The sequence below is a fragment of the Eublepharis macularius genome, chromosome 18, assembly GCF_028583425.1.
Source record: "Eublepharis macularius isolate TG4126 chromosome 18, MPM_Emac_v1.0, whole genome shotgun sequence".
NCBI lineage: Eukaryota > Metazoa > Chordata > Lepidosauria > Squamata > Eublepharidae > Eublepharis > Eublepharis macularius.
In genome coordinates, this window is record NC_072807.1 from 4,299,887 (window position 1) to 4,327,596 (window position 27,710).

General features: G+C 44.7%; 1 protein-coding gene across 3 annotated transcripts in view; it reads left to right on the forward strand.

Annotated features, from left to right (window-relative positions):
• Window positions 1-1,158: 1,158 nt before the first annotated feature.
• Window positions 1,159-27,710, forward strand: part of HAO2 (hydroxyacid oxidase 2) — a 56,610-nt gene continuing 30,058 nt past the window's right edge. Inside the window, exons 1-2 of one of the 3 annotated variants that reach the window (XM_055002528.1) lie at window positions 1,159-1,253; window positions 25,701-25,853. In XM_055002528.1, the coding sequence (XP_054858503.1) occupies window positions 25,723-25,853 (131 nt within the window). In that variant the 5' untranslated portion in view covers window positions 1,159-1,253; window positions 25,701-25,722. Of the gene's footprint in view, window positions 1,263-8,442; window positions 8,631-25,700; window positions 25,854-27,710 lie in introns of those variants that run through there. The other 2 variants (XM_055002527.1, XM_055002526.1) reach the window with 2 other exon arrangements.

The following is a 27,710-nucleotide window of genomic DNA, read 5'->3' on the forward strand; positions in this document are numbered from 1 at the left end:
ACTGAAGGTCCCACAAAAATTAACCCATGTGATGTTTCATGTACTTTAGTGTTTCAGACACTGCGCATACAATGTTAGCATGTCACGAAAGCATAGTCCAGGCAGGTGTTGTGCTAGGTGCTAATGTGGCATGAATAGTTTGGGACACTCCGATTCTTCAAACCACAAGGACAGAAGAATATTTTAGCATACTGAGCATGATTTTTTTAAAGAAACCTATAGTCTTCCTCACTGAATTTCATAAACAGGATTTTGTTAAATATGGTAAGGGAGTTGGATGGCTAGATAGAAGCCCTGTTTACAGTGAATGCATGTATGAAATCTACATGACTGCGTGTACCTCTGTTCGTATGAAAAAGCCAACGCGTGCTCACTTCACAAATGAAAAGAGGGACCAGTACCTGGATTTGTGAACAAGGGCCGTTTCCACACAAATTACCTGCCTGCGGAACATCACACGAAAGACCCGGAAGACGGCGTCCTCACGCGTGAAATCGCACCAGGAAGACGCGATTTTGCACAAAACTCCTGGATAACAGCGTCTTCCTGGTGCGGTTTCACGCGTGAGGACGCCGTCTTCTGGGTCTTTCCGGTGATGGTCCGCAGGCAGGGAAGTCGTGAGGAAACGGCCACGGCTAGAGAGCCGATGTGTGGCAGCAGTTAGACTGCCCAATTCGACTCCGAGGCCCCCAGGTTAGAATCCCCACCGTGCCCTGGAAGGCTGCTGGGTGACCCTCTCAACTGAACCTACCTCACAGGGCTGTTATGACTAAAAATTGGAGGAAAGAAGAATGATGTAAGCCACTTTGGGTCACCATTGAGAGAAAGGTGGGGTATAAGTGAAGTAAACAAATACATTGTGGCCTCGTGTAAACAAAACGCTGGACCCATGCAGTCACACCGATACATTCCTCTTGCTTGCCAGTCTTGGAGAATTCTGAAGCACTCTGGTGGGACTCACCCAACATGGCTGTTGATGCGACTATTTTTTCTCAGCAGACTTTTGCCTTCACACTTTCCTCTGTTTGTCAGGGTCTTTGCAAACTGTTCAGGCTTTTGCATAATCAGTGAAAGGAGTACAAAGTTTACAAGAAAGTTAAGCGTTAATCTCTGGCAGTAATTTATTAACTCTCTGCCTTCTTCACTCTCAGCACAAAATGCAGAGTGCTCATTCTGTCAAAGGGCTTCACTTGCATTCATTTTGGAAATCTGGGCTGAAGCAAAGGATTAGAACAGGTGCTGCTCACTCTAAGGTACTAAAAGTAAGTTCATTTTACTGAAATAGATTGGGGCCTGGTTCACAATAGTGATGCATATTCAGAACCTGCCTAACCAAAATCCTATTCAAACAGACCACGTTTGTTAATGTCAGAAGGATAACTAATTCAAATGAGATTATTTCTGATTTTTGGTAGGGAAAAAAATCAATCCAAATTAATTAATTGCATCCAAGGGTACTAAAAGAACTCGCAGATGTAATTTCTGAGCCTCTGTCCATCATTTAATAATAGTAATAACAACAACATTCATGGTGGACAAAAGGAAGTATGTCTTTATATACCGCCCTTCAGGACAACTTAACACCCACTCAGAGCAGTTTACAAAGTATGTTATTATTATCCCCACAACAACAATCACCCTATGAGGTGGGTGGGGCTGAGAGAGCTCCAAGAGAGCTGTGACTGACCCAAGGTCACCCAGCTGGCTACAAGTGGAGGAGTGGGGAATCAAACCCAGTTCTCCAGATTAGAGTCCTGCGCTCTTAACCACTACACCATTCTTGGAGAACAGGTAAAGTGACAGAAGAGTGGAGGTGGGCATCTTTAAGAAAGGAAAAAGGAGGACCCAGGTAACTATTGACCCATCGGCTTGATGTCTATACCTGGAAAAGTTTTAGAACAAATCATCAGTTGGTCCTTGAGCATTTAGAAAGGATGGCTGTAATTACTAAGAGCCAGCATGGGTTTCTCAAGAACGAGTCATGTCAGACTAACCTTATCTCTTTTTTGAGAAAGTTACTACCTTGCTGGATCAGGGGTTTCAGTAAGGCTTTTGATAATGTTCCACACAATATCCTTGTTAACAAGTTGGTAAAATGTGGTTTGGATCCTTATTACTATTAGGTGGATCTGTAACTGGTTGACAGATCGCACCCAAAGAGTGCTAGTTAATGGTTCCTCATCCTCTTGGAGAAGAGTGACAAGTGGAGTTCCTCAGGGATCAGTCCTGGGACCCGTTCTGTTCAACATTTTTATAAATGATTTGGATGAAGGAGTACAGGGAATACTTATTAAATTTGCAGATGATACTAAGTTGGGAGGGGTGTCAAATACAGTCAAAAACAGAGTAAGGATACAGGATGATCTTGACAGGCTGGAAAACTGGGCTAAAACAAACAAAACTAATTTCAACAGAGAAAAGTTCTGCGTTTAGAAAGGAAAGGAAACTTTTCTTGGCAGTAATATGTGCAAAAAGGATCTAGGGGTCTTAGTAGACCATACACTGAACATGAGTCAACTGTATGATGTGGTAGCTAAAAAGGGAAATGCGTTTTGGGCTGTATCAACAGAAGCATAGTGTCCAGATCACGAGAAGTGATGGTATCTCTCTACTCTGCTCTGGTTAGACCTCAGCTAGAGTATTGTGTTCAGTTTGGGGCACTACAATTTAAGAAGGATATGGACAAGCTGGAGCTAGTCCAGAGGAGGGCAACAAAGATGGTGAGGGGTCTGGAGACCAAGTCCTATGAGGAAAGGTTGAAGGAGCTTGGTATGTTTATCCTGGAGAGGAGACAACTGAGAGGTGATATGATAACCATCTTCAACTATTTGAATGGCTGCCATATAGAAGATGGCACAGAATTGTTTTCTGCTGCCCCAGGCCAGACCAGAACCAATGGCTTGAAATTAAATCAAAAGAATTTTCAGCTAAACATTAGGAACAACTTCCTGACAGTTAGAGCAGTCCCTCAGTGGAACAGGCTTCCTCAGGAGGTGGTGGGCTCTCCTTCTTTGGAGGTTTTTAACCAGAGGCTAGATGGCCATCTGACAGCAATGCTGATTCTGTGAACCTGGGCAGATCATGAGAGGGAGGGCAAGAAGGGTTAGATCAATGCTTAATTTTTGTGGCCCTTCTTACATGCCCAGGGTAATGCCAATTGCCACTTTAGGGTCAGGTAGTAATTTTCCACAGACCAATTTGGCTCGGGATCCTGATGGTGTTTTGCCATCTTCTGCGCATGGCTGTGTGTGGGGGAAGGGGAGGTATTTGTGAATTTCCTGCATGTGCAGAGGGTTGGACTACATGACCCTAGAGGTACCTTCCAACACTATGATTCTAACATTTAGTGGTGCAATGATATCTTCCATTTCCTCATGCCATCTTTAACTTCCCATCTCCCTGGGTCAGCAAAGGAGAGGGGAAAGACTGCAAGGAAAGGTGCACTCAGTAGCTATCTGGGCTCTGAGAAGAAGAAGGAAAGGGACCTGCTAGAAGAGTACTCTTGGAATATACTTGAAATGCAATGATGTCGACAGAAGGCCCCTTTCCAGTCACCTGCATGGAGTGTGCCATTTTGTTTTCCTTCTGGAAGAGAAGTTGGACTTCACTTGTCAGAAGTGTAAGCTGGTCAGGCTTTTGGAGGAGAAGGTTCAGAGCCTGATGGAGAGGATCACCACCCTTCAGGAAATCAAGGAAGGGGAGGATTTTATTGAAAAGTGTGTGGGCTCCGCACAAGCATCCTACTATATAATTGATTGTGTAAGCATATTTCAAACTCACTTTATACCCTGGGGCACCACCAGAAGGCGCTGCTGTGGAGGGAAGCCCAGGCAAGGCTCCATGTCCCTCCAGAAAACATGCCTGGCAGGAAGGCCAGGCCGGGATCGGGATGGGAACAGGTGGCAATGCCCGCCTACACTCAGCTGGTATTAGGAGTGAGGCAGGTGGAAATGCCCACCCCCTGCCTTCACCCATCCGGTATTAGGAGCGGAGCAGGTGGCAATGCCCACCTCCCCATCTTAACCCAGCTGGTACTAGGAGCAGAGCAGGTGGCAATGCCTAACTCCGCATTCATCCAGCTGATATCAGCAGCGGAGCAGGTGGCAATGCCCGCCCCCCCCCCCCCCGCGTCTTAACTTAGCTGATATTAGAAGCGGAGCAGGTGGCAATGCCCACCTCCCCATCTTAACCCAGCTGGTACTAGGAGCAGAGCAGGTGGCAATGCCTAACTCCGCATTCATCCAGCTGATATCAGCAGCGGAGCAGGTGGCAATGCCCGCCCCCCCCCCCGCGTCTTAACTTAGCTGATATTAGAAGCGGAGCAGGTGGCAATGCCCAGCCCCCACCTTAACACAGCTGGTATTAGAAGTGGAGCAGGTGGAAATGTCCTCCCCTGCCTTAACCCAGCTGGTATTAGTGGCAGAGCAGGTGGCAATGCCCACCCCCACCTTAACCCAGCTGGTATAAGGAGCAGAATGGGTGGCAGTGCCCACCCTCATGCCTTAACCCAGCTGGTATTACGAGCAGAGTAGGTGGCAACACCCGCCCCCTGTCTTAATCCAGCTGCTATTAGGAGCGGAACAGATGGCAATGCCCACCCCCTGCCTTAACCGAGCTGGTATTAGTAGCAGAGCAAATGGAATTTCCCTTCCCACCGTAACACAGCTGTTATTAGGAGCAGAGTCGGGGGGGCAATGCCACCCCCGACCTTAACCCAGCTGGTATTAGGAGTGGAGCACTTGGCAATGCCCACCCCCCTTCGCCCAGCTAGGATCAGAAGCAGAGCAGGTGGCTTTGCCCACCCACTGCCTTAACCTGCGGGTATTAGGAGCGGAGCAGGTGACAATATCCACCCCCCTTCACCCAGCTGGGATCAGGAGCAGATCAGATGGCAATGCCTGCCCTCCTTTTCCCAACAGGAGAACAGGTGGCAATGCCCGCCTACACTCAGCTGGTAATAGGAGTGAGGCAGGTGGAAATGTCCACCCCCTGCCTTCACCCACCCGGTATTAGGAGTGGAGCAGGTGATAATGCCCCCCCGCCTTAATCCAGCTGGTATTAGGAGTGGAGCAGGTGGCAATGCCCTCCCTTGCCTTAACGCAGCTGGTATTAGTGACGGAGCAAGTGGTAATGCCCACTCACCCCTCCATCACCCATTTGGGATCAGGTGCGGAGCAAGAGGCAATGTCCTTCTTTCCTTCACCCAGCCAGGATAAGGAGCAGAGCATGTGGCAATGACCACTGGGAAGATATTAGAGCAGATTTTCAAGGGATCAATCTGTAAGCATCTGAAGGACCACTTAGTGATCTGGGGAAGTCAGCATGGTTTTGTCCCCAGCAGATCTTGTCAGACCAACCTGGTTTCCTTCTTTGATCGAGTGGCGTGCTTACTGGATCGTGGGAACTCTGTTGACATGATTTACCTGGATTTCAGTAAAGCTTTTGATAAGGTCCCCCATGATATTCTGATGGGTAAACTGGAAGATTGCGGACTGGACTATAGGACAGTTCAGTGGATAGGGAACTGATTAGAGGACCGCATCCAAAGAGTGATGGTCAATGGCGTTTCATCAGATTGGGGTGGTAGTGTGCACGAAAGAGATCTTGGAGTAAGAGTGGACTGTAAACTAAATATGAGCAGTTAGTATGATGCAGTGGCAAAAAAGGCAAACTCAGTCTTGGGTTGTATCAAAAGGGCCATTGCATCGAAATCACAGGAGGTCATAGCCCCTCTCTATACTGCCTTGGTCTGGCCGCACCTGGAGTACTGTGTGCAGTTCTGGAGGCCTCACTTCAAAAAGGTTGAGGATGCAGAAGAGGATGCAGAAGACAGCGACGAGAATGATCAGGGGTCTGGAGACTGACCCCTATGAGGAAGGGCTGAGGGCCTTGGGAATGTTTAGTTTGGAGAAGAGGAGATTGAAGGGGGAACATGATTGCTCTCTTGAAATATTTGAAAGGCTGTCATTTGGAGGAGGGCAAGGAGCTGTTCCAGTTGGCAGTAGAGGATAGGACTCGAAGCAATGGGCTTAAATTACATGCAGAAAGGTACTGGCTGGATATTAGGAAAAACTTTTTCACGGTCAGAGTAGTTCAAAGGTGGAATCAGCTGCCTAGGGGGTTGGTGAGCTCCCCTTCACTGGCAGTTTTCAAAAAGAGGCTAGATGAATATTTGTCAGGGATGCTTTAGGCTGATCCTGCACTGGGCAGGGGGTTGGACTAGAAGGTCTGTATGGCCCCTTCCAACTCTGTGATTCTATGGCTGACAGGGACATCATCCAACCAAACATTTAACCCTTGACAGCATCCAACAGGACAATTTCAGTTGATGCCCCTGTACACAGTAACTGACTCAGAGACTCGGGGCAGGGGGAGCGCTTTTCCTGACAAGTGAATGTTTGTTTGATCTGTTTTGTTACCTGTGATTATGCATCTACTAGGCAAGCAGGGACAATGCTTTGATGAGGTGGAAGAAAGAAGAAGCCTCAGGCTTTCCAGTTCCAGGCAGCCTGTGGATCTCATGGATAGGAGGGAAGATGCCTACAGCTTTAGGGGGGGCCCATACACACACACACACACAATAAAGACTAAGCAGAAATGCGCAGAAACACGAGAAATAATAAGTGATCCCACAGAAAGTGATCATCAACCTCAGAGAACTACTAATTTAATGTCACAGACACTGGAGGTGTATTCTTAAATTGCAATGAAAACAAGCAGCATTGAGGAGACCTGGGCTGTTTCCAGACTACTCACCTTCTTCCGGAACACAGTGCAACGCCACAAAAAAAATGTGGAAGATAGCATCTTGTTGCGCAAGTTTTGTGCGACATCGTGCAAAACTCGTGTGAGAAGACGCTATCTTCCGCGGGTTTTTTGTGACATTGCACCCCATTCTGGAGGAAGATAAGTAGTGTGGAAACGGCCCTGCTATACCCAAGTTTGCTCAATGACATGTAAAGAGGAGGAGGGTGTCTGTTTTTGAAAAAGTGGAATGTACAAGTAAAAGGGGGTAAACTCTTGTCCCGCTCCCAAACACACACGCACATACCTTGCCTAGCTACACTGAGTTTTGATGCTTTTAAAGCATTTTTTTCTCCTATCCCAGTCTGCAAGTGAGAATTGCAATTGTCTATTAAATGGAAAACTGGGAAGGAGGAGCCCTTGGGTGAGGCATACAGTTCCTGAAAATTTCATTCCAATTGGCCTTGAGACAAAAACAGGCAGACAGAAACATGGTTCTATTGAAACCGAGAGCAAGGCCATTCCAAGGCAGTAACTACTCCAAATACTTGTCACACTTGTATTTAAAAATTCCGCACTGGCAAAAAAGCTAATGAACAAAATGAGCCAAATAATCGAATCCAGATCCTTAATATACAACCCCTCACTTGCAACAAGATTATCAGAAGGCAGCAATCGGTGCTTGTGGGTTGGTGGTAAGTGTTCTGGGCAGTCTGTTGAGGCCTCTGCTCGGTGCTCTCGGGGCTGCCGCGGCCACCAAAGGCTGCCGCCAGGTGCTGGCTGGGTCACTCCGGAAAGTCCCACAGTCACACCCAGAATGGACTTTTCACATCTGCCCGCTGGAGTAACCACCCCTTGTAGGGAGGGTGAGCCATTTTTGCCCGGGATGTGGCACAACCAATGGGGTATTCTTGAAGGGGTTTTTCCCCTTTGGGTCACCACTTCAAGGATAAGATGAGTGCACAGGTTGCTCCTACCACTCAGCTGGGTCTCCAAACTTTAATTACAAAAGGAACACGCAGATGGAGAAACTGAGGTGAGGAGAGTGGGTTGCCAGCCTCCAGGTGGTGCCCGGAGATCCCCTGAAATTCGACTGGTCTCCAGTCTGCAGCGATCAGTCCCCCTTGTGAAAACGCAATACATACAATGGGCCACAGTGTGATATTAGCAACGCAACAGAGCCGCCGTGTGGTAGTAACTCGTAATTACTCAAACGACACAAATATTCTATTGAACTTAAAATACTACATTGTGCTAACAGCAACAGTTTGCCCAACTATCAAAAATTCAAAGTACAGTAAAATCGCAATCGACTAATGCAAACAACTAATTCCCTAGACAGATGTCAGATACAAGAAGCTTCTGGGAATCCAGTTCCTTCATCAGGTCCAATACAAGGAAATCTTCAACAGGAATTATACTCTCTCATATAATCATCTTCAGTCATTAATTATTGCAGAAATACAACAGGCAAATCTACAACAAAATCTACAACAAAATGCAGTTCCTTTTGCTGGGTGCTGATTGGTTGGCCACCCAGTGGAAACCACTCCCTCCACCCACACATACACACCTATTCTTTTTTTTTTTTTAAGCCAAGGAAGGTTTGTAATGTTGTGCTCTGAAACCGCTGTTGCAAAACACTCCCTCCCTGGCTGTGCACACACTTCCTTTGTATTTTTTTCCTTAAGCCGAAGAAGGACTGTAACGTCATGCTCAGAAAAGGCTGTTGCAAAACAGTCCCTCCTTGGCTGTGCACACATCTCCAGCCCCCACAAAAGGTGGCTTCAAACACACACACACCTGGTCTCAAAAAAGCAGACACCAAATCACCTTGAGATCGTGCAGTGCAGGCAGGAGCCGAAGTTGATTCAGCGCCAATCAATGTGAGTACACAGCAGTGCTGACTGAAAGTGCACTCTTGCTCTTTTCTACAATAACAATAAAATGACTCTTCCTTGTTCCTGTCCTTCTCTCGACCAGAGCTATCCCGAAAGTCTCGCCAAAATACCAACAGACTGCTGCTGAATAGCAGGCCTGAATGCCAACATCAATTATCCAGGATTTAATCCTGGGGGAGAGGACTGATCTGGGGCAGATCACTGAGCCCTGGTTGGGTGTTTGGATTCCTGTTTTCTGGCAGCATCTGGTATGTTTCTCGGCGCAGCCGTATCACTAGACCGAGAGCCAAGCTACAAGTGACGCCCGGCACGAGGAGAACTTGTGTCAGTTTCCCACACGTTTTGACGGGAAATGTAGGCCTGTAGCTTGGCTCTAAGAGTTGATCTGAGTGGGACTGGTGGAAGTTGTTGTTCACTGATCACTTTCCTGCTCGCCGCTCGCCCCGATGGCCCTCCTGCAGCTTGAGAGTTCTGCCGGAACGGGCTGCTGGGATGCGCTACCCGCAGGTGAGACAGAAACATCCCCCCACCTGAGAGAAGAGGGCTGTGCAGCCCTCCCAGCGCTCCAGCTCAGGCACCTGGGTGCTGGAGCACGAGCAGAGCTGCCCACCACAGGGGCCGTCCACCTCCCCCATGCACAGCTGCAGCCTCGTCCTGCCGCCGCTGGGAGTGGGGGCCTTGGCCCATGGCTCCATCAAGCTGTGTGCACACTGGCCCCACGGCTCTTTGGCAGGGGACAAGCTGCACTCTGGGCCAGGCATGCTCACCTGGCAGTTGCTCCATTCCCCCGTGGCCTGGTGGCAGGCCGGGCATGATCAGTTGGGCTGCCTCATCCAGCCACTGCACCTTGGAGGCAGCCAAGGGAGTGCAGCCCCGGCAGTGCTCCCGGCTCCTCTTGGCCAGGTAGTACAAGGTGGCTGCTAGGCGAGCCTGCACCACCCAGCCCAGGCCAGAGCCTGACCCTGCACGGCTCCAGGAGAGGGTGGGGGTGAGGTGCAGCCCAGCTGATCGCTGATCGTTTTCAGAGGTGGGCAGTCCCTGCGGTGAGCAGCTCTGCCTGCGCTCCAGCACCCGTTTGCTTGAGCTGGGGAACTGGGAGGGCTGTGCAGCGGGGTCCTCTCTCGGGTAAAGGGGGGGTTCCATCTCACCTGTGGGAAGCACAGCCCAGCAGCAGAACCCTCAAGCTGCAGGAGGGCCATCGGGGTGAGCGGCGAGTAAGGAAGTGATCAGTGAACAACAACGTCCATCAGCCCTACCCAGATCAACTCTTAGAGCCAAGCTACAAGCCAGACAGAACGACTACACTTCTCGTCAAAACTTGCAGGAAACTGACGCAAGTTCTCATGTCAGGCATCACTTGTAGCTTGGCTCTAAGCAGGCAGACTTGCCAGGTGATCTGTCCTGGAATAGGATACTGTGTCCTATTTGAGTTAGGCTATGTTCAGCCACTGCTGATTTTTCAGGATGGCCAAGTCTACAGTGTCTTTCATGTTCTTTTATTCTTGTCTGGATGCTACACTTTGTGGTCCCCATGTAAACTTGTCCGCAGCTGCAGGGTATGCGGTATACTACTGCAGAGGTGAGGGGGTCTCGACTGTCTTTTGCTGATCATAGCATCTGTTGTATTTTTCGGGTGGGTCTGAATACTGCTTGTAGGTTGTGCTTTTTCATAAGCTTTCCCATCTGATCAGTGATTCCTTTGATATATGGCAAAAACACTTTTCCTGTGGGAGACTCTTTCCTTAGTTGTTTGATTTATCCTTGGTTTAATTGTTCTTCTGATTTCATTTCTGGAGTAGCCATTTGCTTGAAGTGCGTGGTTTAGATGATTAGTTTCCTCACTGAGGAAGTACGGTTCACATATCCGTCTTGCACAGTCTACTAATGTTTTTATTATGCCTCTTTTCTGTCGAGGGTGGTGATTGGAGTTTTCCAGGACACTAAAATACTGGACAACACTTCCAACTACTTCGTCAGATTGCACAGGGAAGCTATTGAAATTCATAAGCATAAGCACAATTTCAACAGGAAAGAAGAGACTTTAAGAATTAATAGAGCATGGTTTCCAGTTCTGAAAAACACCAGGCTAACAAAACACTCTATACCCGACAATAGCCCTGCAGAGAAGATTAGCACATCAAGCACCAATCCATATGCAAAAGAACCTCCTCAGGATACAGTGAAGCCTCCCGCCATTAGCATTCCACACCCTGGGAAACTCTTACAGGATGACTCAGCCCAAACCCACCTTCCTGAGTAGATATAAATTACCTGCCAACATCTTTTTCACACTGTGACACTGAGACTCTGTCTTTTGGTGCTACATCTCTGAAGATGCCAGCCTCAGCTGCTGGCAAAACGTCAGGAACTACAATGCCAAGACCACAGCTATACAGCCCGGAAAATCCACAACAACCATCATATGAGGGACTCAGTTATAATGGCAGCTGAAACACAGGACTGTCCACCCCTCCTATTTATATTACAATTTCCATGATTCTTTGGGGCTCTGTTCCTGTTTTTTGCTCTTATGTATTTCTGTGTTTATTAAGAATTTATCATTTTAAAAAGGAGTTGCAGTTTATATAAACAATTTACAAATAAATGCTACAGAAGAATTAAGAGACTCTGACGGAAGACATATGATTTTGAAAATCAGGCTCCTGGAAGGCAAGATTTACACACTAGCAACAATATATGTGCCAAACAATGCAAGAGAAATTTTGTATGAAAATGTTTTCCAATCCTTTTTCGATTTTCAAGCAGGTAGTAATCTTTGGAGATATGAATGGGGTAATAGATCTAAAAAAAAATGATAGGTGAAAAAACCCAAAGAAGGCAAACTTCCCAAAAATATGTTTAATTATGTGGAAATGTTACAACTGGAAGATGCTTGGAGGATCAAAAATCTGAATACTGGGGACTATACTTTCTCTTCTGACAGACGTCAAACACATTCAAGGATTGATATATACTGGATATAAAAAAACCCAAGTTGTTTATATTTATTATGTTTACTCTTTCATTTCTTTTTCTTTTGATGTAATTACAATTGTGCTATCATTTTTATTTTATTTTCTCTGTTCTGCTTATATTTATAAAAATAAATTTTATATAAAAAAAGAATTTATACACTGCCTTAAAATGCCTATGGTTATGGCCAACACTAAGTATCTTAGGCCTTAACCCTGGCTGGCTCCGCCCACTTTCAATGTAGCAACAGTCAGATTGCAAGGCCTCTGTTGAACATAATTGCAACATAATTGCTTGGCTCCAATTTACATTTTTTTAAAAAACCAATGGCCCACAGACTGGAAACGCTCAGTCTACATTATAATTCCCCAAAAAGGGTACGCCAAAGAGTACAGGAACGATCAAACTATCGTGTTAATTTCCCATGCAAGCAAAGTGATGCTCAAAATTCTAAACCAAAGACTCTTACCATATATGGAATAAGAAATGCCAGATTTTAAGACGGATTCAGAAAAGGAAGAGGCACCAGAGATCACATTACAAATTTACAGTGACTAATGGAACATATCAGGGAATTTCAGAAGAACATCAGCTTGTGTTTTATAGATTACAGCAAAGCTTTTGTCTGTGCGGATCATGAAAAGCTATGGAGACTGTTAAAAGAAATCAGGGTGCCATAACATCTGATTGTTTTGATGTGCAACCTGTACTCTGGACAAGAGGCTACTGGCAGGACAGAACATGGGGAAATAGAACGGTTTCCAGTTGGCAAAGGTGTCAGACAAGGATTCCTATTATCTCCCTACCTATTCAACTTCTATGCAGAGTATATCATAAAGAAAGCTGGATTAAATCTAGAAGAAGGTGGAGTGAAAACTGGTGGAAGGAACATTAACAGTTTGAGATATGCAGCAGATGACACCACGTTACTGGCAGAAAATAGTGAAGACTTGAAACAACTACTGATGAAGGTTAATAGAGAAAGCGTTAAAGCAGGATTACAACTGAATATTAAGAAGACAAAACTAATGACTACTGAGGAATTACACAATTTTAAAGTTGAAAATGAAGAAATTGAAATTGTCCAAGATTTTCTATTCCTTGGCTCAATCATCAACCAAAAGGGAGACTACAATGAAGAAATCAGAAGAAAATTGAGACTTGGAAGAGCAGCTGTGAGGGGGCTAGAGAAGATCCTTAAAGATGTCTCTCTGGGAACCAACATCAAGGTAATTCAAAACTGTGATATTCCCCATTACTATATATGGATGTGAAAGTGAAGACAACTGACAGGAAGAAAATGGATTAATTTGAAATGTGGTGCTGGAGGAGAGTTTTGCAGATACCATGGACAGGCAGAAAGACAAAAAGGTGGATACTAGATCAAATCAAGCCTGAATTCTCCCTAGAAGCTAAAATGACAGGCTATTGTACTTTGGTTACATCATGAGAAGACAAGATTCTCTGGAAAAGTCAATAATGCTAGGAAAAGAGGAAGACCCAAAATGAGATGGCTTGACTCAATAAAAGAAGCCATATCCTCCAGTTTGCAAGATCTGAGCAAGTCAGTTAATGATAGGATGTTTTGGAGGTCTTTCATTCATAGGGTCGCCATAGGTTGGAGGCAATTTGATGGCACATAACAACAAGACTTCACTTCTAACACTGTCCATTTCCTCATGTTTCAGAAGTGGAGAAACCAGAGAGTTAGAAAGATAGACAGGTCAGGGCATCTGTTTACTCCTTTACTGCCCTGAACTATCCTTTGATGTGTAGATTGTTAATCTCAGAACTTCCTGCTCAGGAATAGATCAGTAGATAGGAATTTTCTCTCCACTTTCCTATCAAAGTACGGAAATCCTATAATAAAGAACTCTTACTTCTTTTCTAAAACTAAGGCAAGTACAAGTTTGTTATTTTCTCTTTCTCTTTTACACTGACACCAGCCAGCATGCTCCAACCACCCATCATCACGTTTTCTCTGCAATCAATGCTACTCTGTTAAGGAACAGTTTCTGTTCCTTTTAATAGGGAAAAATGACTCTGTTTTATTTTACTTTTCAGTTACTTTATCATTACATTGTATTTTGGAAATGGAACACTGGGAAGGGGTAGACCTTCTGTTTCCTTGCTCAAATAGCTTTGTTTGTTTGCTTGCTTGCTGTTTTGGGGCTGGGGGCTGGGGGTGGGAGAACAGTTAGTTTTTTCATGGTAGTGTGTGGGGGTGCTTCAGCCACTCCTAAGCTCCTCTTTCAATTTCCATTCCATTTTTAAATGGAGAGGTGGTATCTATTGCCAAAAAGGACAATTCCTAAAATGACAGCCTAAGTGTTGTCTCTCTGAAACAATGAAAAAGTCCATTTGCATGAACAAGATTTGGGGGGTGGGATGCAGATCAGAGGCCTTTTAAAAATTTCCTTTTGCCCTGTGTGCAGCCCGGAGAGAACATTGGCAAGGAATATACACTTAATTATGTGATTTTGTTAATAATGTGTTCTGAATGTCTGTTTTTTTAAGGTGGAGTTTTTAATCAGTGTGCTAAGAAAGCAAGGTATATACAATCCTAGGTAGTATAACTGTGAGTTTTCTTTGGGGTCATGACTAGCACTGTTCTAAATTGCCTAAAAATGTGCTTGTATAGGATATGAGTTTGAAATGAGAAGAAGGAGATTGCTACTACTCTGAACTCTGTACATTGCTCAGAAATCAAGTGCACAGCTGTCAGGGCTCATTGCTGCCACCGCTGGGCAGGGCCCCAGCTGGGCCGGCCCTGGCATCAGAGGGGCGCCAGGAATACTGCAGGACCCTGCTCTGTGGAAGGAGGGGCGGTATACATCACCCAGACTCCCTCTCAGTCCACTCGCTGGCCTGCTCAACCTGGCCTGCTTGCCTGCTTACCCTCTGTGTCCTCCTTCATCTCCTTCTCCCAGAACTCTCCTCCAAGCCCCCATTCTCACACTACACTGCTCTCACTCCACACCATCACTCCTTACTCACACCCACCACCTCAGAGCCCTTCCTAGCCACCTTATATAGGGTTTCCTTTCCCCGCCCCGCCCTCCTTCTAGGCTTGTTCCCTCTCCTGACTTGGCCCAGCTGTGCCTTCCCTCAGGTGTTTCCCTCCTACCACTAATCCCTTCTTGGCTTCCTTGCCTTGCTGGCAGGGTGGGGTTGAATGCGAGCCATCCCCAGCTGAGGTCTCCTTGGCCTTGCTCACGAGGAGCTGCCCCAGCCGGCTTCTGTGCTGCTGAGCATGCCTGGCCTTGCTCACGAGGCGAAAATGTTGGGACTAGACCCACGGGAAGCATTCAACAATATCAAACACCCACTTAAATAATTTTTTTATAAATTTTCAATATTTAAAGTGCAAGTGCTATAAACAAGGTTAGTGCAATACATTAGTTATAATAAATATACTAAATAGCTAATTCTTCATAACCTCAAACAAGCAATATAGCAGCAACGATTCATGTACAATTTAAATACATTCTACTGGAACAACCGGGAACAATAAAGTTGGTGTTCATGTCCTGTCTCCATTGTCGTTTCTTCCAACAATTGTCTTAAGGTGTCTCCTCCAGATGATAAGAAAGCCGCAGGATTGGAACTGGCAAGGCGAACCTTTTCCCCCTATCTGGGGCCAGCTGAAGCACAGATTTCACAAAAGCTTCCTCAGGAGTAACTGCTCTATTAAAACACATACATACATTCTAAAACCATCTCAAAATACAATAAGTATTACACAAAGATCCTTCTTCCTATTGCAAGCATACTCACACGGCAAAACCACAGAGAAATCATAGGCTCTGAGTGATTTCTCCGTGGTTTTGCCATGTGAGTATGCTTGCAATAGGAAGAAGGATCTTTGTGTAATACTTATTGTATTTTGAGATGGTTTTAGAATGTATGTATGTGTTTTAATAGAGCAGTTACTCCTGAGGAAGCTTTTGTGAAATCTGTGCTTCAGCCGGCCCCAGATAGGGGGAAAAGGTTCGCCTTGCCAGTTCCAATCCTGCGGCTTTCTTACCATCTGGAGGAGACACCTTAAGACAATTGTTGGAAGAAACGACAATGGAGACAGGACATGAACACCAACTTTATTGTTCCCGGTTGTTCCAGTAGAATGTATTTAAATTGTACATGAATCGTTGCTGCTATATTGCTTGTTTGAGGTTATGAAGAATTAGCTATTTAGTATATTTATTATAACTAATGTATTGCACTAACCTTGTTTATAGCACTTGCACTTTAAATATTGAAAATTTATAAAAAAATTATTTAAGTGGGTGTTTGATATTGTTGAATGCTTCCCGTGGGTCTAGTCCCAACATTTTCGCCAGTTTCTAAGGAAGCAGCCATTGTTGATTTGCCTTGCTCACGAGGAGCTGCCCCAGCCGGCTTCCGTGCTGCCTGCTCATTGATGCTGGGCGGGGCTACCCACCTCCTCCCCCAGAATGCCTGTGGCAGCCCCACCTGGAGGGGCTTGGCTCCTAGCACCTCCTGAGCCAGGCTGCTGTCCTCTAGCCAGGGTGTGGCTCTGGGCTGTAGTGGCTGCTTCTCGTCCTTGGCAGGTAAGGGCTCTGTTTGGGCTGTTGCTGGGTCCCTGTTCCCCCTGCCTTGGCCCTTTGCCTCTGTCCTGCTTAGCCCCCTCTCTTCCCCCTGGAGGGTGGGACTGGCTGGTCTCCCCCTGCTCCCCCCAGCCCTATGAGGCTTGGGCCTTTTGCCTCTTCCCTCTGGAGTGGGCAGGTTCTGAACCTGGTTGCTGGCTGGGGTGGTAGGGCCACTGCCTCCTGGTTGCCTCCCACTGCTCCCTCCTAGCAAGTCTGGGGGCTGGGACCCAGACCCCGGACACTAGCAACTGTTTTGTATTCTGCCCTGGTTCAGACTTCAACCACACATTTACCAAATGAAGGCATCTGCAATGCCACAATTTAGTAAATTTTCGTACTAAGTCATCCTTATGAATAAGGCAGAATCAAGACTCCTGTAAATGAATGTCCAGGAAAACTTTTAAAATGTTCCCCTACAGTCTTTTCTGTATTGTCTTTCTTAGTGTCAAATTTGTGACCATTAGTTTGTCCTATACATGTGGCATGTATATTTGTAGATCTTAAAGTGACTATCCTAAAAGTGAATTTCAAAAACAGGACACAGCAGGAGTTTGCTGAGATAGCACTTAACCACTGGCCAATTCCCACCTTTTCCTAGGTTTGGCCCAGCCCAGAGGGATTGTTAAGAGGGTCCTCATGGGTGCCTGGGTCCCCCTGAATTTGTGGGGAGCCCTCCCTAAATCCTCCATGGCCCCGCCTCCATAGATGGTGGCAATGGAAGCCCCTCCCTGTGATGTCATTGGCTCCTCCCCTATGATGTCACTGGATCCCAGTTCTTTTAAGGACCAGATACAGCAGTGCCTCTGGCCCAGCCCCAGCCCCCTCTCCCAGGAAACTGGAAAGCCTACGCCCCTGCAGGCACACATCCCCCATTCACCTTTTTTCTGAACTAAAAGCCCCCAGAGACATTCAACTTGCCTCACAGGGCAGGTACTCCAACCGCAGGTTTATTTTTGGTGTCCTTTTCCCAGCTCTAGAGAAGAGCCAGCAGAGCTTATCCTGGTGGTAACTCCAGCAAGCCCCTAATGAACACCAGTACTAGTGATTGGAGTAAAACAGGATCTGACCATCAGTAACTGCTATGCAAAACCACCAGCAGCAATGTCTTCTGCAGGGTTATTATGGTTCTTAACCAAACATGCACAATTAGGGTTGCCAATTTCCATGCAGGGCCTGAAGATCTCCCAGAGTTAAAATTGATTTCCAGACCCCAGAAATCAGTTCCCCTGGAGAAAATGGCTGCTTTGGAGGGTGGACTCTACCGCACGGTGCCCTGCTGAGGTGGTCCCTCCTCTCACAACACCCCCCCCAAGGCTCCACCCCCCCCCCAAATCTCCAGGAACTTTCCAACCTGGATTTGGCAGCTATTCAAAGCACAGTCTATGAAAAAGTTACTAACTGAACTATGTGAAGTAAATACTGGAAAAGGTTACATTCTTATTCTTGTTTATTCTGTTTAATGATCAGTAATATTTGCAGACATCAGTTTGAGGCACAGCTGAAGTGGAGGAGGGCATCTCTGCAAATTCACTTTGTTCATTTCATTTCCCACAAACTGCCCTGGGAGTCTCTACCCAGCTTTTATTGTGGCTTGGTGGGAGTGCGTGCCCTTCTTGGAGAATTATCTCATGGCCATCGGCGAATTATCAGCTTCGCATCCTAGCATTAGAGCCTTGAGAGTGTTACATTTTTGGACTTCCGGTTTGGGATTCATGGAGGTCTAACGCAGCTCCATTTGCGGAGCTGACCGGATTGCCGTTTTAACCGGCCGGAGGGGTGAAAATAACCCGCGGCCGACTGCTCTCAGGCGGGGAGCAGGCAAAGAACGCTCAAGACCCTAGGGTGAGCTAGATCTCGGACGAGGGGGGGCTCTACACAAGGAGTCTCCCCCCCGATCCTTGAGGTCCCACCTTGCGACGGGTCGGCTATAATCTCTGCGGCAATTTTGGGGCCAACTCGGCTGGCATAAGACCTACATACCCAAGCTTCGATCGGGGAGGGAAGTCGAGAGGAGAATTTAAGATCGAAACAGCGATTACAACCCGAGAAAGTTGAAGAGAAGGTAAAGATCGCTATCTCTTGAAACGGGACAGATTGACAAAAACAGAGAGGAAAGAAAGTAGATTTTTAAACTGCAACAGACTAGTGAAAAGGAGGCGAAGATTCGGCAGGAGTTGTATTTTAAAAGAGACTAAGTTTAAAGAAGTTATTACAAAAATCGGACTATTGTTTTGAATACCTGTGGTCTTGGAGCTGTGGGAAAAAGACACCATCGCGAGACCTGCTGTGGGAAGACGGGAGACAGGAAGTGCGTAATAACAATAGAGTGGCTGGAGGGAAGCGGCCCTTGCCAAGGGACAGGAAGTGGGGAATCGCCATTTTTGAAAGTGGAAGGGTCGTGGCTTCAGCGGAAGAGGAAGTAGGCCATCTTGGATTATAATAATATAGAGAAACCATAGAGAAAAGACGCCCGACATTTTGGATATAAAAAATTAATTTTGGCAAAGATTGGGACATTTGAAAAAAAAGGAAAACGTTTAATTATACGCCACGGAGCTGAGGAAGAGAGCAGATTCGTGGGAGCGAGCTAAAGCAAGCCCCACGATGTTGAAAAAAGAGTGGCAATCGGCAATAGAAAATTTGGACAAAAAACTTATAGACATGATGAAAGAACTTAAGGACACGAAATTGGAGCTTATTAAAGAGGTCAAAGAAGTTACACAGACAGTAAAGTCGGAGCTGTCAGAAGTGAAAAAAGGCGTGGAAACGATTAGCAGTGAATTACAAGGAACGAAACAGAGAGTCAAAACAGTAGAAGACGCGATGGAGAATTTAATAGAAACGCAACAAACAGAGATGAGATCGGTAAAGGGGAGGATGTCAGTTGCAGAAACTAAACACATGGAGAAGCAGCTTCGTTTTCGTGGTCTGCCAGAAGTTGAAGGGAAGTCAGCGCAAGAACAGATGACTGAGGTGTTGGCTGAATACCTGGGGAAGGAGGAGGAGGAAATTGTGGCTATCCTAGATGTGGCGTATCGTGTGAACTCGAGAATTGCAACCCAGAGGAAACTACCAAGGGATGTGATCGTGCAGTTTACAACTAGAAATATGAAAGAGAGGATTGTGACAAAACAATTTCAAGACCCATTGGAGATTGATGGCAAGACGATTATCATAATGAAGGAATTGCCCAGATCAGTGTTACTGGACAGGAAAAAATATAGAGTGTTAATTCAGACTTTGAAGGACATGAACATTAGGTACAGATGGGAGTTACCGGAAGGAGTGTCCTTTGAGTTTGGAGGGGCAAAAAAGCGTATCAGATCTGAGCGGGAGATGGAGAGATTTATTAAGGACAATGAAAAAGACTTACCAACAAAACCATGAATATGGAGAGTAAAGTATTATCTTGGAATGTAAATGGACTAAACTCACCGAATAAGAGAAAAAATATTTTTCATTGGCTACTAAAACAAAAATGTGATATTGTTTGTTTGCAGGAGACCCATATTAGAAAACAGGATGTAAAATATTTAAAATCTGGAAAATTGGGCAAAGAATTTGTAGCGGCTTCCAACAAGAAAAAAAGAGGAGTGGTGTTGTATATAAAAGAGGAGCTGCAGCCAAAATTTGTTATGAGAGATGTGGAAGCTAGATTTGTAGCAGTGGAATGTAACTGGAACTTAAAGAGAGTGTTGGTAGTCGGACTTTATGCACCTAACGGTGCAAAGGAAAGCTTCTTTGAGGACTTAAGGAAGCACTTAGACGATCTTGTATATGACCAGATAATTCTTGCTGGAGATTTCAATGGAGTGACAGATTTGGAACTAGACAAAAAGACTACAAAAGCACAAAAGAAAAGAGGATTATTGCCAAAGCTTTTTTTTGAGTTGATTCAACAAGAGACTCTCGAAGACGTATGGAGGAGAGAATATCCTAAAACCAGACAGTTTACTTTTTATTCTGCAAGGCATCTTACATTATCAAGAATTGATATGATCTGGGCCTCAAAGGACTTAGCGTTATGGACTAAGGAGGTAGGAATAATGCCGATGGTAGGCTCAGATCACAACCCAATTATGTGGAAATTCGGAAAAAGGAGAAAAAGGAAAGCCTGGAGAATAAATGAGGACTTGTTACAGGAAAGTGAGAATATGGAAACATTGAGAAGAGAGACTAAGTTTTTTATACAATACAACGTGAATAAAGAAGTACCAACCAATAAAGTTTGGGATGCGTACAAGGCGGTTGTAAGGGGCATACTAATGGACTTAAATGGCAGAGTAAGAAAAAAGAAAGAGGAGAAAAGACAAGAGATTGAGGAGAAAATAAAAGCCAAAGAAGTACAGTTAAAAAAGAGACCAGGGAAAAAGAAAATATACCAGGAAATCAAAATTCTTCAAGAACAGCTAACAGCAATGAGTAATAAAGAATTGGAGTGGAATCTTAAAAGACTGAATCAAAAAGCGTTTGAGGGTGCTAATAAACCTGGGAAATATTTGGCATGGCAATTGAAGAAGAAAAGGGAAAAGAAAATAATAAATAAAATCTGTGAAGAAGATAAAACGTACTTGGAGCAGACTACCATTAGTAGAGCCTTCTATAAATTCTATGCTAAGCTGTATAATAAAAAAGAAGTAAACAAAGAATCAATAGCATCATATCTGGAGAAAACCAAACTTCCAGAAATCTCGGAAGCTTGGAGAAGTAAGTTGAACAGTGAAGTAACTGACGAGGAAATAAGCAAGGCAATACAATCTGCAAATCTAGGAAAGGCGCCAGGGCCAGATGGACTTACGGCTAAATTTTATAAGACAATGGCCAATGAACTGGCACCATTCCTAAAAGAGGTGATGAATGGAGTTTTTAGGGATCAAAGGATTCCAGATACTTGGAGTGAAGCGAATATATCATTGATCCCAAAGGAGGGCCAAGACCTGACCAACGTGAAAAATTACAGACCTATATCACTACTTAATAATGACTATAAAATTTTTGCGAAGATATTGGCGGAGAGATTGAAGGGGTGGCTCTCGGAAGTCATAGAGGAGGAACAAGCAGACTTTTTGCCAGACAGACAAATAAGAGACAACTTAAGGACAGTGATCAATGCTATTGAATACTACGACAAGCGTTGTGACAAAGAGGTTGGTTTCTTCTTTGTAGACGCTGAAAAAGCGTTTGACAATTTAAACTGGGACTTTATGTTTGCCACTATGGAAAAGCTACAACTGGGAGAAAGATTCGTCAGAGCAATCAAGGAAATCTATAGAGACCAGACTGCAGCAATTGTAGTGAATGATGAACTGACCAAGAAATTGATGATTAGTAAAGGAACAAGACAAGGTTGCCCGTTATCTCCATTGTTGTTCATTTTAGTATTGGAGATTCTGATGATACAAATCCGACAAGATGAGGAAATACGAGGAATAAAAATAAAGGACTATTCATATAAGGTCAGAGCATTTGCAGACGACATAATGTTAATTGTAGAAGACCCACTGGAGAACATGCCAAAAGTGATAGACAAGATCAAGGAGTTTGGAGACTTGGCAGGTTTCTTCATCAACAAAAAGAAGTCAAAGATATTATGCAAAAATATGACTAAGCAGAAACAACAATTGTTAATGGAAACAACGGATTGTGAAGTAACTAGTAAGGTGAAATACTTGGGAGTTGAGCTGACTGCAAAAAATATAGATTTGTTCAAGAATAATTATGAAAAATTATGGACTCAGATAGAGAGAGACTTGATCAAATGGAATAGATTGAACCTGTCATGGTTGGGCAGGATTGCAGCAGTTAAGATGAATGTGTTACCAAGAGTAATGTTTTTGTTACAGACAATACCAATCATCAGAGACTCTAAACAATTTGAAAAATGGCAGAGGAAAATATCAGATTTTGTTTGGGCAGGCAAGAAGCCTCGAGTGAAAGTAAAAGTTTTACAAGATGCAAAGGAGAGAGGCGGAATGCAACTGCCCAATCTGAGACTTTACCATGATGCAATCTGCCTAGTTTGGCTAAAAGAGTGGATGACATTAAAGAATAAGAAACTATTAGCCCTAGAGGGATATAAAAAATTTTTTGGATGGCACGCATACCTATGGCATGACAAAGTAAAGGTCAACTCGATGTTCCTGCATCATTTTGTAAGGAGAAGTCTATTTACAATCTGGAAGAAGTATAGAACTTACCTACAAGAAGGAACCCCCTTGTGGGTGGTTCCATATGAGGTGATAGATCCGAGAGCTGTGGATAATGAACAACAATGTTTAACGTACAAAGAAATAACTAAGATTGAAGTATCTAAACTTAGAATAAAGACGCAAGAGGAACTATCACCTAACTATGATTGGTTCCAGTATAGACAGATTAGAGACTTATACAACTCAGACTTTGCAAAAGGGGGCATACGAACAGAGAACTCGGAACTAGAGCAGACCCTTCTTAAAGAAGACAAGAAAAGAATATCCAAGGTATACCAAGTATTGCTGAAATGGTATACTGAGGATGAGATAGTTAAAACACAGATGGTGAAATGGGCTATAAATTTCAATAAAGAAATAACAATGGAGGCATGGGAATACTTGTGGAAAACTACAATGAAGACAACGACATGTATCAATATTAAAGAGAACATTTTCAAAATGATCTATCGTTGGTACATGACACCAAAGAAGATTGCGCTAGGGAACTTGAATACTTCTAATAAATGCTGGAAATGTAAGAAACATGAGGGCTCCCTCTATCATATGTGGTGGTCGTGTGAGGTAGCTAGGCAGTTCTGGGGGGAAATAATAAGAGAAATGAGTGAAATTTTACAGTTTCAAATAAATAAGAACCCAGAACTCCTGCTGCTAAACTTGGGAATGGAGGGAATTCCAGCCCATCATAGGACGTTGATTTTTTATATGACTGCAGCAGCTAGACTTTTGTATGCGCAGAAATGGAAAGTACAAGAAGTACCAACTATTGAAGATTGGATCTACAAATTGCTGTATATGGCTGAAATGGACAAGATGACAAGAAAACTGAGAGATCTGGACTCAGGGCAGTTCAACACAGACTGGGAGAAGCTGAAACAATACCTGGAGAAGAAATGGGAGGTGGGAGGAAAACTGTGGCAGTTTGAGAACTACTGAAATATAATAAAAGTATAAAAGAGAGGGGTGACTTTACCGGGGGAGGAAGAGAAATGTGAATTTATAAGCAGTTAGATTAATTGATTGAGATATATATAGATATGTATAGGTCAACTGATAGAGAATAATTAATGATAAGGTTTAAACATGAGGATTGACTAACTAACAATATTTTCTTTCTTTGACAAGATTTATATGCACCAAACTGAATGTATAGAAGAGTTAAATTGATTGAGTATCTGAGGAGTTATATAGAATTACCATAAAAAGTTGAAATGAGTAATATATAGAGAACAAATCAAATTGTTTGATTTAAATGTGGGAAATTTTTATGGTTTATGATATATAGGTTTATATAGAATTATTCAAAACTGGAAAATGGGATAAATTGTTTATCTAAAGACGTATAGTTTGGGTGTATAGTTTTCTGAACTAAAAGCCCCCAGAGACATTCAACTTGCCTCACAGGGCAGGTACTCCAACCGCAGGTTTATTTTTGGTGTCCTTTTCCCAGCTCTAGAGAAGAGCCAGCAGAGCTTATCCTGGTGGTAACTCCAGCAAGCCCCTAATGAACACCAGTACTAGTGATTGGAGTAAAACAGGATCTGACCATCAGTAACTGCTATGCAAAACCACCAGCAGCAATGTCTTCTGCAGGGTTATTATGGTTCTTAACCAAACATGCACAATTAGGGTTGCCAATTTCCATGCAGGGCCTGAAGATCTCCCAGAGTTAAAATTGATTTCCAGACCCCAGAAATCAGTTCCCCTGGAGAAAATGGCTGCTTTGGAGGGTGGACTCTACCGCACGGTGCCCTGCTGAGGTGGTCCCTCCTCTCACAACACCCCCCCCCCAAGGCTCCACCCCCCCCCCCAAATCTCCAGGAACTTTCCAACCTGGATTTGGCAGCTATTCAAAGCACAGTCTATGAAAAAGTTACTAACTGAACTATGTGAAGTAAATACTGGAAAAGGTTACATTCTTATTCTTGTTTATTCTGTTTAATGATCAGTAATATTTGCAGACATCAGTTTGAGGCACAGCTGAAGTGGAGGAGGGCATCTCTGCAAATTCACTTTGTTCATTTCATTTCCCACAAACTGCCCTGGGAGTCTCTACCCAGCTTTTATTGTGGCTTGGTGGGAGTGCGTGCCCTTCTTGGAGAATTATCTCATGGCCATCGGCGAATTATCAGCTTCGCATCCTAGCATTAGAGCCTTGAGAGTGTTACATTTTTTCTCTTTTCCTCCAATCTCATTCTTATCAAATTCCTCTGCAGCTTTTGCAACATGACCTCCAACCTGCCAGCATCCACAGAGATCCCTGGGGCAGCTTTGCCAGGAATTTTTTAATAGCAAGGGGAAAGAGGCCCTGTACTCCTGCAATCTTTTTTAAAATCTAAGATTCAATTAGAAAGAAAGGAAGAGGAAGAGGAAAACATCTGATGGGAAATCCTGAGAGAACAGATACATTTCCAGTGTTTTCTGAAAATATGAGAGACCTTCGATAAATATGAGACCTGCGAATGGGGGGGGGGAGGTGCTTAGATGGGAAATCCTTCTAGGTTTTCCCATCCTAGCTAAAGTTATTTTAATCCACTAACTATGCTGCAGATCACTTGTATTTCATTTATTCACATATTTACACCGTTGCTTTTCTCCCCCCAAAGTGGCCAACAATATTATTCTCTCATTCTCCATTTTATTCTCTCGACAATAATTCCTTATTATAGCAGGTGTTGTCCTTGTTTGATGGGCTGTGTTGAAACTGTTTCCCATGTTCTTCTCCAATGCTCTTTTTTATCTGGCGCCACACCGGGATCTTCTACATCTTAGCCCAACTTTCAGTGTTTTCTGATGATTTTAAGGTTCAGTTTCTGCTTGGCAACCCAGATGGGGAAATAACTGAAATAGTAGCAAAGTTTCTCTGCAGTGCCATGGCTACACGCCCTGACAAGTAATATTCTGTACTGGTTTTGCTGCCCTGCTGCCCTGCTCCTATCTGTATTTTAATCTCATTCTGTATGGACTCATTTCTGTATTTAAAATCTTATATTTTTATTTATGCCAATAAAGGCTTGCTTGCTTGATTGATAATTCTATGAGGAAGGTAAGGATGAGTGACTAAATGGCCCAAGATCCCCCAAAGAGCTGCCAAGGCAGAGTGGGTCTACTAGATCATTGTCTGATACTGTAGCCACTACATGACACTGTTGTTATTATGGCAGTTTTCTTCCGCAATCTCATGCACCCCCCCCCACACACACACACTGCAACACCATTGTTTCTGAGCTTCTTGTATTCAATCTATTCCTTTTGCCCTCCAGGTTTTTCTCACATTACTCTGAAATGCCCCTGGTGTGTTTGTCAGACTTTGAAGCTTACGCAAAGAAACATCTTCCAAAGGCCACCTGGGATTATATGGCCTCTGGGGCGGATGAATGTTGTACTCGGGATGACAACCTCATGGCATATAAAAGGTATGATGGGCAAATAGTCTTCGGAGGGTAGATCGTTCAGTGCTGAAATCTGAAACTGAGATGTTGGAACAGCCATTCTTGTACATTTCCAAATGTTTGGTCTGGCAGAACAGATCTGATAAGGGGTGAACGCCTCTGGGTCCACCTCTTTTGTTCATTGCTGGCATTTCTCACAAATGTGAAGCACGGAGGCGTCTATCATAAGAGACTTCATCTACACATTATTGGATAGTGTGCTATTATTGTGCTTGTAGCAGGCTTTGGCAACTGGTTTTTCCAGACTGGACAATCCAGTTCACCTGAGAAGGATTGCTATAGCGCCAAGGTTCCCAACATGGTAGCCATTTGGGCAATGGTGCCCGCTGATATCCTTCCTGTTGCCCACCAAGTATTTTTAGGAAGTACATGGAACTAGGCGGGGCTGTTGCCCAGACAGGGCTTCTGACTAATCATTGGAGATAAGGTTAGCTGTGCAGATTTCTTAAAAGTTGCTTGGGCGACAGCTGCAACTGCAGCACAGCGATCTTCACTGCATGACTGAAGGTAAGCTGAAGATATGCAAGAAAATATTGTTAAAACAATAGGTTCTTCTAAAAGTGCAACCTGTTAAATAGAGCTTCTACCTGAAATTTTGAAGAGTTACTATTAGGGTTATGCTTGATCTCACTCCCTTTTGTGGTTGGTTCTGCCTCCTGTGGAAGTCATTTTGTGGTTATGCCCACCCCCTTGTGTCAGGTTGGAGACCCTTGTTACAGGGCAAGGACAGAGCAATACCCAAAGATACGTGGATGAAGCCAGCGGGAGAGAAGGTTTGCTTCCGTATGGACGATCCATGTTAGTGTTCTTGCGAGTTTCAGCGAATCACTTGGAAGACCTCCTCCGTTTCCAGGCAACCAGTCCAAGGGAGTCGAGAAATTTCACTCCCCTTGCCAGCCCAGGGAAGAGGGTGTGTCCTGTCAGGTGGCTTTCTGCCCACATCAATTTATCCAGCATCTGTTTTTCACTCTGTGGGGCATCAGCAGAAGCGAACCTTTCTACTCCATTAGTTATGTATAAATGGGAGAACATGCTGTTTTTATCAAAAATGGCCTTCGGGCCGCACATAACACACTGTGGGTACACAAAACGTAGAAACCCTGCAGCATCTCTCCATGTGTGAAACATCCAACGTTTGGGAACACACTGTTCTCCAGACTTTGTGAGGAGGTTTTGTTTTGGCCAATTCCAAGTCCCATGTGCTAGTTTTAAATACCAGGGAAGCAGTGGATGGAGGCGGGGGCGGGGGGGGAGTATTTAACCCTTTCCTTCCACTCCCAGACCACTACCCCCATCTCAGCTGCATTTGGTTCAGTGGAGGGGAAAGAAAGATGTATGTGCCAGTAGGGTCTTTTCCAGCTAGAACGCAGTGGAACAACATTTAGGCACCTCTTTAAAATACCCACATAATTAGTGGGTATTAGGGTTAGGGTCAGGCTTCTGCCGGGTAGGGGAGGGTTCCCCCGCATGGCAGAGGCTCATTCCTGGCCGTTTTGGGCCTGCATCTGCCATATTAGGCCCAAAACGACCAGGATCAGGCCACTGCTGGGCAGGGGAAGGTTCCCCCTCGTGGCAGCGGCCCATTCCAGGCTGATTCGGACCCAATCCTGGCTGTTTCAAGCCCGATCCTGGTCGTTTCAGGCCTGTTTGGGTCATTTTAGCCCCGAAATGGCCAGGATTGGTCTGCTGCCAGGTGGGGAAGGTTCTTCCTCACAGCAGTGGCCAGTTCCAGGCTGATTCAGGCCCAATCTGTACCGTTTTGGACCTGTTTCAGCCATTTTGGGCCCAAAGTGGCCAGGATCGGGCTGCTGTCATGGGGGC